Genomic DNA, 18,117 nt, shown 5'->3' with positions numbered 1-18,117 from the left:
ATCAACCTTATCCTTGTGCTTAAAGCAGTTATAATATAAGTGTACAGGTGTTTTCATTTGGAGCCCTGTCCACCGTGTTGAAAATTAACAAAAAAGTTAATTATCTACTGGACTATATTTTAGCGTGTATCTTGAAGGGTGTTTTTCATGATGGAAAATAAATATGCAAATGCATCTACAGAGCCGTTCTGATGATAACAGGTTCTGTACACTTCTGATTCCAATATTCGGATTGAAATAAAAAGTTTGTTTCTGATTTGTGATAGATGATGTGCAACAGTGAAAACATGTTTGCAGAGGTCATGTTTGTGTAGACGTTTCCTTATTTTTGGATTTTATAACCTTCAGTTTCATAAAAAAAAAATTTTCATTTTCTTTTGGATGAATAGTCAGACCTGTTTTGAGGCGTGCGATCGCACCCCCACGCCATCACACGCCTAAATGCTTCCTGAGAAGTGCAAATAATCGCACGCCTGAATCCCTCAGTACCCCACACCTTGGCATACATTTACAGCATAATTACCCTTCATAATTTGTGAAAAACCAAGATGAATATTATGAAAAAAAATACCAGATTGTTCAGTCCCAGCTTGGACCACAGAATCACACACCTAGAAAGATCACATGCCTAGAAAAATCACACGCCTAGAAAAATCCAGGTGTGCGTTTTTCCACACACCTGTGATTTTCAAATCAGAAGGACTGAATAGTTAAACTATTCAAACCCCCCCCCCTCCCACAAAAAAAGAATGAAAATGAAGGTTATAAAATCTAAAAATCAGGAAACTAAGTTTTTATGAAACGATGGCAGTGGGCATTTTTGTCGGTCAGTTACATTTTAAATACATGCACCTTATAGACCCTGTCTTGCTGTTTGGATTCACCAAATATTTTTCTTGGATTTTTTATTCTTCCTCAATCTCATCCCTGTGTTTGGACTCTTTAAGTGAAATATCAAAACTTCACTTCATAAAATTTAAAAGGAAACTCTTTGCTCGTCGAATTTACAAATTTTTACCTGACTAGTCTTCCTAAAATTATAATATATGAGCAGAAATATACTTTTGAATGGATTTTTTTTGGCTTTTTGTGGTTTTTTTTAAAGAATGCATGTGTACGTGTATATCCTCCACTATAAGATGCAAAGGAAGAATGCACACTGGGGAATACCCAAATGCATGAGATGCGATCAAGCTAAATGAGTCGTTTGTCAGGAATTTTTATGTGGAGATGCAGGCCAAAATAGGGCCACTTCATAACATCACTTCATCGCATCTCCTGGATTTCCGACTTCCATAATTTTTGAACTAAAGATGGTATCAGCATGCAATGCTGAGATTGTGCTCTTTTGAAATCTGTAATAAAAAAATATACTTAAAAACCACTTTAGAATTTTGGGTGGCATGGGTGGCTTGTGCGTAAAGCGCTCGCCTCTCACCACGGTTCGAATCCCGGCCGCGGATCGCATGTGAGTAGAGTTGTGCGTTGGTTCTCTCCTGTGCCATGAGGGTTTTTCTCCGGGCCCTCCGGTTTTCCTCTCGCCGGAAAAATGAAACACTTTTGATCTCAGGCTGTGCTCCGTGGTCATATATGGGTCGATTTGGCCGGCAGCCATAGGCGCCTTTACGTTCCAGCGGCCCGACCACGTTGTAGCCGCGTCCTTCGCAATTCAGCATACCAGCTGCAAGTAAGGATGATTAGCCTCCCAAATTATTATTATTAGTGGGCAATTCCACGGTAACGGAAGGACGTTTTCACTCATTAAATAAAATTTCAAATGTGTGTATCACAGACACTGTTCATAGTTACAGCAAACAAATGTCACAATTGTATTGCTAGAATGCTACTTTCATTTTCCACACTTTTGAGGGGGAAGAATGCCTCCCGTTTTTGAATTATGAATATTAATGAGGTCGGTAACGGAAGGACGGTAAAACGGACAAGGGTTTTTCAACTTACTCGCGTTTTGCGTAAACTCTGTGAATTTTATTGGGCAATTATATTTTAAAGGTAAGAAATGGAATCCCTGAAGCTTTATCTATACTATACCGCCTTTCATTTGACTTGAAGTGTTTCGGTACTATAATTACAACGTTTTAAGCAGATTATGATTTGGTAACGGAAGGACGGTAACGGAAGGACAAAAGGTTTACTCAATTACAGCATGAACAAAATGTGAATTTACACTAAATACAAGTGAAACAAATTGCTGAAATGTGTAACTGAATGTGAAATCAACAATATGCAGACCTGGCATAAATAATTATACCCAAGAAACTATTGAGATAAAGATAGAAGCCTGCTAATTAATGATAACAAAAGAAAAACGAAAACAACCCAAAACACATAATTCACGAACACAAGACAACTACAGAAATAGACTTCAAACCCATCACCTCAATCCTTAAAAGTTTAAATACACAGTATTTGAACTCTTGAGTATATTGGTTACATGTTCACCAACAACTTTTAATAATAATACCGGTAGGTTCAGTGGTTTACCTAAAGGGTGGGGGGGGGGGCAACCAGCCTACATGTACATTTAAGGTAAAAACATCTACCGGTAGTACTGATGGCTTCAGTTAGGTGTTGCTTTTAATTGAACTCTAAAATCAATGTTTGAAATCAAATTACAATGATTTAGAGTAGTAACAATTAATTTATAAACATCCAAACTGAAATTGTTAACTTGGGCATAATTTTCAAAGATTGCACCTCACATGTCTTACACATGTAAATTGAATGAAAGTGCCCCAAAGTACCGGTACTTTCTGCCATCTCATTTTTGACTTAATTTGCTTCTGGAATGGCTTCACAGAATTCGTATCTTTCTCTATTGTCCATGAATGCTGATGGCAGCAACTTTATGATTTGATTTTCTGCAACAACTCCATACATGTACAAGTACTGGTACATCAGCATATATGTACTTGTACATGTTGTACATGCCTGTGCCTTCCTTTGTAACAAACACCTTGCCCTGCTTATCCCGCTTTTGTGAAGGTGGGTCACATGAATGTCCTTTCAATGCTCATTATACATGCATGTATTTGCAGTGATTTTCATTTTTCAAACATGAGCGCAAATGTCGTAACATTTGATAAAAATACGATTTGTCCTTCCGTTACCGTCCTTCCGTTACCAATTTGGTAACGGAAGGACGTGATTTAATTAATTGTAATTAAAAAACGAGAAGAAAAGCAGTGTCAGTTATAATGTCATATTGAAGGCCTACCTAAACTTGCTTTGCACAATAACTTTCAATGCATTCATACTGCAAGTTTTAAAAATAAATTAAAAATATGTATATTTTCGGTAACGGAAGGACATTTTCGAAGGCTGAAATATTAGAAGTCACTGAAGCGAAGCAAATTACGCAAAATGTTAAAAACAAGTTTTAGTCGGTTTTTCAAGACCAATACTTACTCATGACAGAAACGGATGGCATTAGTACATATTTTTGTGTGTGTTTTGGTAGAATACTTTCATATCACTATTAATCACATTTTTAGGATTAAAACAGGATTATTACATAATCCTATTTTTTGGTACTGAAATGTATAAAAAATAAAATTCCGACTTCAAATCTTGAAAATATAGACTTTTAGCTTTCATTTGATGCCAAATTTGTTTAAATCACATGTATTTGAATTTTTTGGTGTTGTCAGATCCAGTTAACCTTCCTCTTAAAATGTTCAAAGACAATGGTAAATAAAACAATGTCCACAAATTATTCTGTGCTCCGAATTAATTTATTAATTTAAAAATCACTCCTACTTACAACAATACCTCAAGCTTGAGTTAATTACTCTCAAATGCACCACTTGTAAATTGCAATCAAATATATAAACAGAAAATATCCCAGCTGTGTTGGACAATTACATCCAAAGTACGAATGAATACGGGATTAATTACACTGGTGAAATATCCAACAAAAATAAATATAACACTATTACGAACGGTTGAATCTACCCAAGATTCACAACCTTCTGCAAACTATTAAGTTAAACTTCTCCAAAATATATGAAAACAAAACTCCTTAATCTTCACTGTATAAGTGGAATCAAATTTCAATTTTCTCTCCGCAAATACTACCAAATTATTAGGTTCTCTGTAAGTTACAGTCCACTCCCCGCAGGGTCTGTGTGAACGAAGTCACAAATTTAAATTGAATAGTTTATCCTACTTTTGATGACGTTTCACGTCCTCACGTTACTGCAAATTCAAAATACACTATTACAATACTATCTAAAAAACAATTACATAAATGCAGGCATAAAAACAACTGACTTCTTCCTGGTAGTTCTCGCCACCCACTCCACGGTTAAAAACACTGGAAATGCTGCTGCTGTAAGCTGCCTTCAGCCCTCTGGCTTGACTTCAGTACCTGTGGCGTCGCCTTCGTGCATCTATCCTCGTCAATTGTAGGATCAGATTAGGCCGTCTGTAAATTTATAATTTCAATAAACTCTCACAATAATTTGGAGTCATTATACAAAATACAGGCCGAATCACCAATCAAATGTTCTTCAAAGCTAATCCTAAAAATGAATACTACTCTTTACTTCGATCTCATGTCACTTAGACTTTTCTCATTCTTAAATTAACACAATTAAATTAACTTCTGATATATACATCAGGTATGCAACAATCCTCATAATATATAGCCAATCAATTTTATCTCAAACAATTCACAATTCTAGATTCAATCCTTAATCCTGGTGAATCTCACAACATAAATATAATGAAGGGAAAACAATATTTTCTTTTCTTTTAATTAATCATGAAAACAATTAAATCTTCAACTTACGGTTGCTGGTCGATGTTGCTGACTTGTCTCCCTCACGCCAAAGTTAAAAACACATTCAAGCACAAATTTGCTTGAAAAGCACTCTAAAATCTTCAATGTTGGCTGCACTGCAATTATCACAAGCCAGATTGCTTGGAAAAAAGATCTTAGGGTCTGAATTACCCTAAAGTATAAAAAATCGCTGCAGCAGAGCAGAGTGATGGCGCAAATACATGTACATGTACACAGCTCAGAATCATGGAGACAACTACCTCACTTTCCCTTCAAATTCCAGCAACCTTCCACTAATTACCATCTCATTTCCTCACACTCATTCAAACTTAACTTCATTCCCATTCTTATTTAAACCAAAGCTCATGAATATGCAAAATATCTACCTTACCAGAGTGGAGATATCAGGGATGTGTATTGTGTGCGTGTGGGTACATGGAAGATGCTCCTAGAGGTATTGTGTGTGGAATGTGTTCTTATTGTTACCTTGATCAGTCAACCACGGCTGGCTAGGTTTGGGCTCTGATCCACTCATGCGTAGTTGTACAAGGGTTAAAAAAAAAGGATTTATTCACACTACCTATTAAATAGTCACAGATACAAGACAAGGGTGGTTTTATTGTGACAGGTGTCATGTCCACTTTGGTGTGGAATTGCCCTATTATTAATTGTTGCCAGAGAGTTGGAATTTACCTGGACATCTCTGCTTCTGAGAAATTTTTTTTTTTTTTCTGCCCTTTTAATATCCATCATCGTGACATCTATGCATGCAAGCCATAAGACTACAGACCAATCACTATTGTCACCTGAGAAGGGAGATGAAGTTGCCATGCTAGAGTTGAGATCAAGATTAAAAACAGTGGTTTCTCAATTGAAAAATATGGCTACCTACCGCTACATGTACTGGGGCCTCTGTTGTACATACAATGTACATAGATGTTGGTATGGAAAAGCCATTTAGTTTGAGGGAGCCAGCTGCTGGCTTAAGTAATCTACATCTGTGGTTGTAGATGACAAAAAGAGATTTATGCTGAGTGGGCTCCTTGAAGTGATGACATTAACACGTAGAGTAGCTTGTGTAAGGATTTAATGGCAGACCATATTTAAAAGGATGAGAGAAAAAGAAAAGAAGACTCTTTCCCTTGAGTAATAAATAAGGCTTACATGTACGTATGAGAAAATGACAAGAATGATTTTTGTCCGTAAGAAAAACTGCAAAGGTCACATCTAAAAAGGTTGGATATTTTTGGATAACTTGGCGTCATCTGATCACTGCCTCTATCTTGGATTTCATTTGGGATATCTGGATATACACATGTGGAGTCCGATTTTGACCAGAGTCTTTTTTTCTGCCCTGATTACCTCCTGCGATGTCAAGTTAATTTATAGCCAATATGTTATTAATTTACCTATTAGATTATATTTCAGGCAAAATACCGGTACATGACATTTTAAAATATATGACAGTTTTAAAATTCATTTACATAAAAATTACAAGTCACAACAAAGGAAAGGAGCAAAAGGACAAACTACAAACATGACAAAAGGCTAAGATTCAAGGAACTAAAATGCACAAAAAAAAACATTAAATTGTACCATATGCAGGCCTGTTGGATTGCCTGCCCACAGTGCTGTCCAAAACTGGCCTTAACTTTTTTTTGAAACTGTTGAAATATATTGCTGTTCATGCAATATCATTGCAGTGCTATCCTGAATGTTTTCATCTAAATCATTCCTGCCTGATAACAATATTTCAAAGAATTTTATATTTTTAATTTAAAAAATCACTTATTCAAGCTTTCAACGTAAAGATTGATAGACGTTTATTGACAGAAATAATTTAATCTATTATTTATCATTTGCAGATCATTTTCACTGATTTATTAGAAAGCTGATAACTATTTAGCTTGAAAAATAGCAGTCAATCAATCAATTATGGTTTAATATAATATCCACCTTTAGCTACGCAAGGCCGAATTGTGGTTGGATTTACAATGACTATCAAAAATTATAGGACAATATAAGACGTAAGACAAACTATTATTACTAAAATGGATTTAAAGTATCATGAATAAAAACAGTTTGAAAAATTATATGTATACATGCATGTCAATGTAAACTGAAAAAAAAAAGTATTCAAAAGAGTAGTGAGATGAACATTAACCCTAACCCCTTGGGCTCTTACTAGAAAGTATCCTGAATCCGCCAAAATCCATCAATTTCAAAATGCCAAAAAATTTTGGTGGCCAGTGAGTCCATCAGAATCCACCAGTTAGGCAAGAGTAAATCTGTTGAGATCTTGAATCCGCCAAAGTTCTTCAACAGCTAAATATAGAGGTGTCCTGAATCCATCAAAATCCTGCAGTTCCACTAGGCTTACAATCCTGAATCCATCACAATCCCCCAGTTGGTGCAATATGGAGGTATCCTGAATCCGCCAAAATCCCCCGAAACAGGGGTGTGGATTTTGATGGATTCAGGTACGTTAGGGTTAATGGAGCTAAGATGAAAATGGAATGGAACGAACAAAACGCAATGTGGTAGGAAAAAACAATAAGGGAAATGACTTTGGAAAAAAAAAGGAAACTACATATAAAAATAAGAAAAGTAAGAAAAAAGAGGAGAGAACAAGTTACTACAAAAACTGACATACAAGAAAACTGTGGATAAGATATAAGGGTAAACAAATATATGTATAGACTGGAAAACATAGACTTTCAAAGGTGTATGGATGAAAAGAAGGGAATTTGAATTTTATAAAAACAAAACCAACATGTTTGGGTGTGACCAACAAGCAAAATCTGTCAAGCTTAAGTAATGTAGCTTGCTCACATCGGTACTGTCATGACTGTGCCATTATGGAGTTACTCGTGAAACCTACCAATCGGATTACGGAGGGGGAAGACTCAGGCATGAGAATCTTCCTGTTTAAACAGGAAGTCCTGGTTTTTCTTGCCCAAATTTCTGCGTTTTTATTTATTTTGAACCTGTTTAGGGCTACTTTGCCTGATTTCACATATCTTTTCCTGTTTTTGCACAACTTTTTTGTTTTCATTGAAATTCATTCTCATGCCTGAACTCTTCATTTAATGCAAAGCAACCAATGAGCTCTAGAAATTGCTTAGAATGTCGTAACCCTCCCTCTCTTCATAAGATCAAGTTCCCAGTTTAATGTCCAACTTTCCAAGTGATCCATTCTAACGTTGCTTTTTTTCTTTTACGACGCTTTTTTTTTTGTCCCAGGATAAAGCACGGCTCGTTTACTGGTTGCTCTTAATGGCAATTTATCATCTGCCTGACGTGCTTGTCCTAATTAAACCCTCTAGATCTCTATCGATGCATAGCATTTGAACAAAAAACGTCCCTACTCCGTGCACTCCTAAAAGCATGGTTGGCTTGCTGTTGGATGGTTGAATTATGTTTCACGTCTCAGCTCTTTCCAAATGACGCACATTGTTGGCCACTTTGACTTGCGGTTGATGTTTAAAGGGAATGTACAACATTTGCAAACATCAAAAAATGTGCGGACATTTTCAAGAAAAGCTGTATTTTTCCAACACTGGTCGGCCGACCAGTATTGGAGAAAACTGGCTTTTTTTCAAAAACTGTTCTTAATTTTTCATATTTAGTTATTCTGACTTTTCTTTGCAATTCATTACACACCTGTGAAGGGGTACAAGCCTGCTTGGCCCTGCTAGACTGATTCTCTGACCTTACAATTCCCATTGCTCCGTTTCATCTTAAGTAACCAGACTACATCTTAGGTAACCAGACTACAAGAATACGATAGGTTTTCTTGGTTTTTCCAGCATCTACAAGCCCAAAACGTGAAACAATATTTTCTATAACATACCAATCCTCCAAATCCATTTATTTCTAAAAGTTTTTAGTTAGTATGTTTGCTTTTTGTTTAAATTAATATTTGGTAGTCATATTTTGTAGGAAACTTTGTAGGAAAGGGGGCTTATTTTGGTCAATTTTGTGGTCAATTTTCCGGGGACAGACCGACCGAAAACCAAGTGACATGTAAACCAATTGTTACATGTTGCTGCTACAAGCTTTTAATGAACGCTGTCAAATACCACTGATCTATGCTACATTCAGCAGCAAAAGCATTACTATAAGTTATCCCGCGAGCGTGAGTGGAACACGGAATAATGTAGTGTGTCTGTGTATGTGGGACACAGACGCACTACATTTTCCGTGTTCCACGAACGTGAGCATGATAACAAGTTTATCTTCAAGCAAACTTGCCGCACAGTAAAGATGGAACACGCACGTTGTACACAAACTTTTCAGCGGTTATCCTATTGCATGTATCCTATCGTGTTATACGGAATGGTGCTCACATCTTAAAAAAGCGCAATACGCGGAGTGCGGTATGGACTTACATGTAGGCCGTGCTACATGGTTATATGTAGCATGGCTTGTTGTCATGGATCGACCAATATCGAGGATTCAATATCGATCAGTATCGAGGATTCAAGTTTACTTGAAGATAAATACATGTAACATATGCATGTGCACAGCCATCATTCAGCCATCATTTTAATAATGTGTAAATGAAAGCTCAAAAATATTTGATAAAACTGCTTTACTTTTATCGAACTGTCGAGGCTCTGTAAAACAACCTCAAATTTTAAATCTAGGCAAATTTAATTAACAAATATGTGCGTAAAATTGTAATACACGAGTCTAAATATTTACATTTTGTAAGCATTAATTATACTGTGGAACGTGTGACCTTATATTGTACTTAGATGCACTGCTCTGGCATATTCCAGTTCATCCTTTCATAAAGCCTCAGTTGACCTTATTTTGTTTTTTACAGTAATTCAAAAAATCACTTCTTTTGTGATGAAGAAATGTTACATACAGTATTACAAACATGTACAGTAGCTGATAGATACATGTGAACAAAACGTTGCAGAACGGAAAGCAAGTTTAGAGCAGTGTTTGAAGTCCAGATGTACCGCTTTCACAGCTGGTCCTCTTTGTTGGCATATTTTTTTTCAAGCAAATAAATTGGCCCGGCAACAGATATCAAGGAACACCCACAAGGAATAATATTTACAGGATTATATTGAAATTTAACATTTGTGTAAAAATGACCTTATAGTAATAATGTAATGGTCCTTATTGATTATTCATTCATTAACCCACTAGTAACCACATTTGGCAAGATGGGGCAGAATTGCAGCTACAAATGGCCAGCATATGTACATACGTGTAGATGTACCTGTATTCAATTGTCTGTTTTTAGCAGTATATGAAAAGTTAATGTTTTTTTAATCTTACAGTTTAGTTAAAGTAACATATTTTTACAAATGTACATGTTTTTGGATGATGGTTGAGCGATGTTTCCACTTAAAAAGTAGAAATCACACAATTGCCTTAACCTCAGCATGCTTTTGCCATACTGTATGGCATTGTACATGCAGACTAAAGTGACTAATAAAGGGTTGATTTTAGACACTTTAACTTTATAGTTATTAATTCTCAAATCTGTCAGCAGGAAAAAATCACATGTTTAAAATAAACAGGATGATTAAAAAATTCAAGCATGACAATGTTCACCATGTGAACGGTGTTTACAAGTGGAGGGTTTTTACATACATGTACCGTATGATACAATTTCTTTGTGCACTTTCATGTCTTCCTCCGCCAAACCTTGTAGCAAACTATGTCATTTTTTATCTATCTGCAAATTGTGCCATTACTCCACCTTGTCAGGAATAATTTAGACTCCCGGTTAAAAAACAAATTTCAGACCTAATTCCGGAGATGCATTTTGGCAGATGGAACCAAAAAAAAAATGGTTCAGTTGTTAGTCATTGGTTGAAGCCCCAGTTTGCCAATGCTTGATAATCTTTTCTGCCCTATTAAAAAGTCCTTGACATTTAAAATCTAGATTGCGGTAATCATGGTAATGGTGATTGATGAACGTAATACAAAGATACATGTACATAAGTCATATTTCATTAGGATACATGTACATCACTATATGGAGTCGTATTTCTTTGGCATTTGTTACCATAGCGATCAATCAAGGAAGGGAAATATGATTAAAGTTGTATTGGGTAGTCTGCGTCTTTGAAAGTTCACTTCTTTTTTAACATAAACGTACATGTATCGATACAGTGAAGAACGTTGACAAACTGAAATTACATGTACATGATGAAGAAGCAGCTACTTTGCTGATAGTTTTTTAATAAGGAGATAATAGTGTAATTGAGCAGTTGAAAATGTGTGGTTTAAAAGTGGCCGCTTGTACCAGGCCCCTAACTGGTTTAAAACATCCCGTTTATAATTGCAAATGTACATCATTCATAAATACTTTTTTTTTAAACAATAACTACAAAAAAAGTCAAATTGACACAATTCCAAAGATTTTTGCTCTACCATTTTAATCAACTATGCACGCCGTGATGCGGCAATGGCAGATCCGGAAAAAAAATGCAAAAAAAAGCAGCCATTGCATACTCCACCCACAAAACTAAACGAAAGCAATACATTTGTACCATCCTCCCCCCCCCCCTCACCTTTGTTGTTCATATTAAATTTTTCAGGAACCAAATTTGTTTTGCCCCCCCCCCAAAAGAATTTGTGTTCTGGATCCTGCCTTGGTGTGTGGTATGTTCAACCTCTCCTTATAGGGAGATCGCATCAGTGGCTCTCAAGCCGGCGGAGCGCGCGGCATGTACTGCATGCATTTGGCCCAGAGCGCGGTTAATTGCGACTGGTTTTAAACATTGCTGTTTAAGCACTGAGCAGGGTTTAAACACTGGTATGAAAGCACCAACGTGACGGGCTCTCATCCAGTAGGAAATGGTAAACTGTCTCAGGTATTTATGAATGATGTACTGAAGTCCCTGCTGTAATCAACATGCGTACCGGTACTCACAAATGATTTACTTTTCTTTTAAAAGAAATGCCGGAGAGGGGGAAAAAACCTTTCAAAAAAATCTGTTTCATGTTCATGTACATGTACAAGTACTTGAGGCTTTGTAACACTCTGCAAAATAAAAGTGGTTTGAAATATATCACATTCACACTAAAATGCATACATGACATCATCCTGGCATGCAAAATGCACCTGTCGTTAGAGATGCAGTGTATCACAAAGTTGTTAAAAATTAAACATTATTGGATTTTTTTAGAAGAGTATACAAAACTACAAATTGGTTTATAATAGCACAGCTGTTGAAAATCTAAATCGCAGAAATATAATTAATTAAATGGAAATGCCGTGCCCTACCGTTTGTACTTTTTTGAAAAGAACTAATAAGGCCAAAAAAAAAAAGTCTCCGGTTTCTGGTATGCGCGCGCGTCGCCGTAGCCATGCGCGTCGGCAAAATGAAAACGTTTTTTTTTCAATGAAAGATGATGTCTCAAAACCGCCAAACTCACTGGTTTGACAGGAATCCTGCTGCTGCACAACTTTAACGTGTTTTTAGATTGGGTTATGGTCGAGAATAAGCTTTATGTGGCCTCTCTGGACTCCCATCTATTTGCACTAAGTTTAGTCGAGCACCATTTGCAGTCATCAGCCGACATTTCAATGATTTGAAGCAAAAAAATCAGGTAAAAAAAAAAAAAAAGCCGCGTCGCCGCACCACTTTTTGGGCAAGCTCCATACCAGAAACCAGAGACTTTTTTTTTTGGCCTAATGGACTCTGTGTGATTATAATCATTGAAATTCAGAAGAAAACGAACTTAGAAAACCCATGGAAAGAAATCATTATCATTGTTATATTTTATTTTTTTTTAAATTTGTGTGGACAGGTTTCTAGTGCATGGATCGGTAGCGGTGTGGCCCATGATCTGAACGACCTACGGCGAGTCCATCAGCTCTTGGTCTCCTCGCTCGCCAAGCTGCAGGTGGGGAAGGGCGCCCCCGCTCAGATTTACAGCGAGAGCGCTTCCACCATGGAGAAACTGGCCGTCATCAAGGCCTGGGCAGAGGTAAAGTTAACAAATTATGTTGGTTAATGACAACCATTTTATACTGGCATATCAAACCTCCAACGTAATTCCCATCTTTTGTTTGCCGCAACTTTTACCACAGACTAATCTGGGCACTTAAACTCTTTACCGGGGTTGACCTTAACTTTTTTTTCACTAGCTAGTCGGGTTACTGAAACAGAGTCTTAACTAACCTGCGGGTGTTTTCAATAGTCCGCATGTTTTTCTGCTATAGAGTGTCTCATAAACAATAAGGTGCATACATGTAAAACGTGTATCCTGAGGCAATCTTGTCAGTGTTTTCAATAAACAGATCTAATAATTTCACCTTAACAGTTAACAATATTAGACACAAATTGATACAGGTTTGCTTTCTGAATTTAATGATTTATTTTTTCCTGTGTGTTCATCTTTGCCGTATCCCAATAATTTTTTGACTTGCCAGCCGGGCTACTTAAGGAATAGTTTGACTAGCCCACCACTGTTTTGACTAGCATTTGGCTAGCGGGCTACCGCTAAAGTCGAACCCTGTTTACAGACGACCTTAGTAATGGCGGAGTATTAGTTGGGTCAGAATTACTGTCTTGGGAAAGTCGTTCTGTTCAACAGCTGGCGTTATCCTCCCATCATTTCTGGGCGGGGGGTGGGGGAGGGGGCATGTTACTGTATTGTGATTTGATGCCTGGATTGGTATATAGCCTGTTTAAACGTATGATGACAACTCTGAATAAAACCTTGGCTTTACAAAAAGGGGAAAAATGTGGGCTCGGTGCGCCAACGAAAGAGGGCGCCCTTTTACCTAGCAACGACGTCCAGGGGCGGGACGTTTAGCTGGTTGACGCGCACCATTCCTTGTGTGTGACGCACGTACACCAGGGGATTTGTACTATGTACACGCAGTGGTACGGCCGGTCGTTGCAGCAAAATTGCAGTCAGGCAAGATGGTGTCGGTCGGTCACCCCCCACGTACCTTCTTTGCCGGGGAGGGGGTACTTGTGAACGGAGCGGATAGACTGGAGTTAAAGTGTAAATACGACTTAACATTCCTGCCCTCAGTCTTTTTCACAGGCATCAATTCTTTTCTGTCATAAAGGAAAATGCTGAAAAAGCTAATAAAAGTGTATTAAAAGCAATTTACATGTATGTGTAGTATTACTATTTACAAAATGTAAATCACAGCTGTTTTTAAACTATTTTTTAAAGAAGGTTTTGCCCTTCATCGACGCATAAACACTGTATACTCACTACTCAGTGTGTTACCTTCTGAGTGAAACTTGGTAAAAAATCACTCGGCTGGGACTCGAAACCACAACCTGCTTTCTAGTCTTGCCACTCGACCACCGAGCTTATGGGATTGGTTGGTTGGTTCCAATCTGATGTATATGTATAGCAGCGGGTACCACATTTAACTAACACACTGACTATACAGTGTTTTTACGTCGGCGAAGGGCAAAACCTAATATTGATTTAAATCACCCCGAAGCAAAAATTCCATCGTATAAATATTTTTTATTTATTTGTTCTGATAAAGAAGAAGCACTTTCAGTGCAAACTGATCGGGCCTATCTCATTGTTAAAGGCCCCTTTGCAGCAACAAGGGCAAACTGCCATTTTCAGTGCCTTGCGAAAGCCCTTGTACTTGAACACGTAGATGATTGGGTTCACTGCGGAATTGGAAAACGTCATCATCAAGAAAGCTTTCTCCAGCTTTGAGGGGAAATTAACGTTGCAGTCGAAATTCCTGGTGATGTCTATAATCATCTCCGGAAACCACAGCAGGATAAAAGCCACGACGATCGTCAGAAGCGTATTGATGATTTTCCCGCGCACCAGGTTGAGTTCCCGGGCCGGCCCGTCGGCGTTGTCCATTTCCAGTCGCTTGGCGTCCCTGCGGAGGCACCGCAGAATCCGCCAGTAGAACCAGAGCATCGCAATAGTTGGCAAGATGATCAGAAGTACATTAGTCAGGACGAAAAACACCTGCAGTAGAACTTGACTGCCGCACGGTTGGCTGGTGCAAATCTGCCATGTCGAGTCGTAATCGTTACTGATCATATACGGAACCTGTAAAAGTATAGAAAGCATCCACGTAAAACTGATCACGGAGTAAACATGACGCAGTCTGAACTGGTGCGCATACCTGAAGGGTCGCACAATGGCTATGTATCGTTCATAGGTCACGAGGACCAAGTGCATTACGGACGTTGTGGACGGTATCCAGACTAGAATGCGGTCGCCGAACAGCTTGCAGGCCAGGTACCCCATGAATGCGCTCTGGGCCGGGAATGATTCTCCAACGTCCAGTACGGCAGAGCTGAAGAGCACAACGTTCAAGCAGACCAGCAGATCGCACACTGCCAAGCTGACGAGGATCCTACTGGTGACGTTGTGCATGAACTTTGCCCGTACGATGCTGACAATCACCAGAAGATTGCCCACAAATCCAGCTGTGCCGATCAGGATTTCTGGCAGAGGGTCATTCCTGGAGAGTCCATCCGGCGCAGAACTTGTGGTATTCCCCATGTCCAAATCCATCGTAGACACTCCAGTATTAAGCAATACAGATATTCAAATTGCAGGTTGTAAGTCAAATTCTGGACTCACTTTTACATTGTCTCTGACAGATACAGATAACCATTGAAATAAAAAAACGCCAAAAAAGCACTTTCATTTAACAGTGTACTGTTCCTGTCTCAGAATAGCTGGACATTGACAACTGATATGTATTGCCACAGTCCAGTGACTGTTAAATATTAGCCATACACGTATATTAACTTGTTTGTGTAAAAACAGCTCTAACTTCAGCTCTGCATTTGCGGAGGTTCATGACAGCGGACTCGATGAAATCCGAGTATCAGCTTTAACGTGCGAATAGAATACGGACACTCTTGTGTTTTCTATGCGTGCATAATGCCGTGGTGCGAGTCACAAGAATTGAGGTGGGCGGGAAGCATCCTACCTCGCTTGTATTGAGGAGAAATTTGATGACTGTGCATTGATTCAGATTGCCAGTGACAGTGCTGGCTGTAATCGAACAACAGAGATACATGGGGCGCATTAAAAGTTGCCTTGCATAAAAACCTGTGTACACACATGTAAAAGTGATAAATGCTGTGATCATGGTGATGACATGACTTCAATTTGCCAGTGACAGCCCAGAACATCGGAAGTTTAACTTGATTTTGTGCACATACATGTACACACATTATGGATGACATTTACATTACACGTATTGCTGTGCGGGCATTTGATTACTATCAAGCAGAGCACACACATCAGGGATATCTGTGTACATAGTTTTGATAAATTAAAGGGAAGATACAACATTTGCAAACATCAAAAAAGGAAATGATCAAATTATCACGAAATTCCTTACTGGATTGTCAGGGAATGACAAGCTAAAGCATCCTGTAAAATCGTGGCTCCCAATGTGCTGACATTTGCAGGAAAAAAAGTATTTTTCCAATGCTGGTCAGCTGACCAGCGTTGGAAAAAACTGGCTTATTTTTAAAAACTGCTCCTACTTTTCATATTTAAGTTATTCCGCATTTTCTTTGCAATTGATTACACACCTGTGAAGACTACAAGCCTGCTAGACTGATTCTCTGACCTTACGATTCCCCAAAGTCTACAAATCGCTCTGTTTCATCTTAAGTGGGGTCAGGGAACCAGACTACAAGAACATGACTGGTTTTCTTGGTTTTTCCAGCATCCGCAAACCCAAAACGTGAAACAAGTCAGTTCAACAATATTTGCTATAACATTCTAATCCTTCAAATCCATTTATTTCTGAAAATTGCAGCAAAATTGTTGTACATTCCCTTTAAACCACATTTGATATAGTGCATTGGCTAATTGGTATCTAGCTGTGACAACAACATGTGCGCGTAGAGACTGATAAACCAGAATTGAAAGTTGTACTTTGGAATTTTACACTATAAAGGACAGAACAGTGACAAGGAAAAAACAATCCTATTTATTTATTGATTGATTTTTTACAGATGTGTACTTTAATTCATAATGTAAGTCATCACTTCCCCTTTTGTTTTCCATGATATTAAGATTTGAAAAATTCCTGTACATATAAACTGCAATGGCAGTATTCCTTTTATCTAACAAACTTAAACATTGTCATGTGGTTTGATGAAATTAAACTTCAAGGAGTGAAGAAAATACCTTGAATAAAGGAAAGCATGTTTGTAGTTTTGTTCATGCATAACAAAAATATTAAGCCCACGATTCAGCCAAGTGATTCGCAAAGTGAGGGTTGTATCTGACTGGTGATGTAATTGATATTACTGCCATTACAAAAAAACCCAATATTTTTGTGATTTTGTTAGTGCGTATTTTATTCATGACAGGAAGACAAGAATGTCTTTTAAAAAAAATATCTCATTTGCAAAGCAGATCTGTAATTCTATCCAGTTTTCTTAGACATTAAGGGTTTTTTTTTAGTTTCCAACTTCCAATTTGACTGTATCCAAAGGCCAAATTTCTTCTTTTAATTTATTTTTTAAAGAAATAAAGCCTATGATTTGGTCAAATGATTCGCAAAATGAGGGTAACTATACAGGCTGATAAAAAAAACGGAACCTTGTGCTTCCACTACCCTGAGACTCAAACCACATACCAAAGCATGGAGAATCTTTAAAGAAGGAACATAAAACCATGATTGCCCGATTCGGTCCAGTAGTTTTTGCTTTAGAGCCTATTTTGTGAAGCAAGATGGGGGTCATTTTTGTCCCGATGAATTACTAATCCGCGCCCGGAAATTTGACTTGCATTGTAATCCATCATCATCATCATCATCGGTTTTGATGCCGTTGTCCAGTCTGTTCTGGGTTGGCCTGCTTTCTCCCTATGGCTCTCCTCCACTTGGCCCTGTCCGTCCCGTCCCTCGCATTGACTCCAAGCAAGTCGCATGTCATCAGTCATAGAGCTCTGCCACGTCTTGTGCGGACGGCCGACGGGTGTGGGCCTTCCCAAGACTATGTTGGTACACCTCTTGACCCAGCTGGCATCTTCCTTTCTCTCCACGTGACCATACCACCTCAGCCTATGCCTCCTCAAAACGATACCGATCCCCTCCACTCCAACTCTCCTCCTCAACTCCTCACTCCTCACTCCTCAATTGTAATTGATAGCGGGATTGTTATCTAGTAATACCCACATGAAAGAAGTATCCTTCACAAAATATGCTCCTTGCAGCAAAAAACACTGGACCGAATCGGGATATTTTGGTATTATAATTCTTCTAAAAGGATTCTCCATCAATGGGTACAGGTGGTTTGAGTCTCAAGGTAGTGGAAGCATGCGGTTCTGTTTTTTTTTTACCATCCTGTATATCTGAC

General features: G+C 38.2%; 1 protein-coding gene and 1 long non-coding RNA gene across 3 annotated transcripts in view; one reads left to right on the top strand and one right to left on the bottom strand.

Moving 5' to 3' along the window:
• Positions 1-18,117, top strand: part of LOC119740286 (HEAT repeat-containing protein 5B-like) — a 95,048-nt gene that overhangs the window by 65,306 nt on the left and 11,625 nt on the right. For both annotated transcript variants that reach the window (XM_038215550.1, XM_038215549.1), the window contains one exon: positions 12,587-12,766. In XM_038215550.1, the coding sequence (XP_038071478.1) occupies positions 12,587-12,766 (180 nt within the window). The remainder of the gene's footprint in view (positions 1-12,586; positions 12,767-18,117) is intronic.
• On the bottom strand, positions 3,742-5,422 carry LOC119740288. The gene is made up of 2 exons (XR_005272664.1): positions 4,811-5,422; positions 3,742-4,444 (listed from the first exon to the last, which is right to left on the bottom strand). It is a non-coding gene; the product is annotated as an uncharacterized LOC119740288 (long non-coding RNA).

This window comes from Patiria miniata, unplaced genomic scaffold, assembly GCF_015706575.1.
Source record: "Patiria miniata isolate m_02_andy unplaced genomic scaffold, ASM1570657v1 HiC_scaffold_5, whole genome shotgun sequence".
Lineage (NCBI taxonomy): Eukaryota > Metazoa > Echinodermata > Asteroidea > Valvatida > Asterinidae > Patiria > Patiria miniata.
The sequence above is the reverse complement of the archived record's forward strand: the minus strand, read 5'-3'. Positions and strand labels throughout refer to the sequence as shown.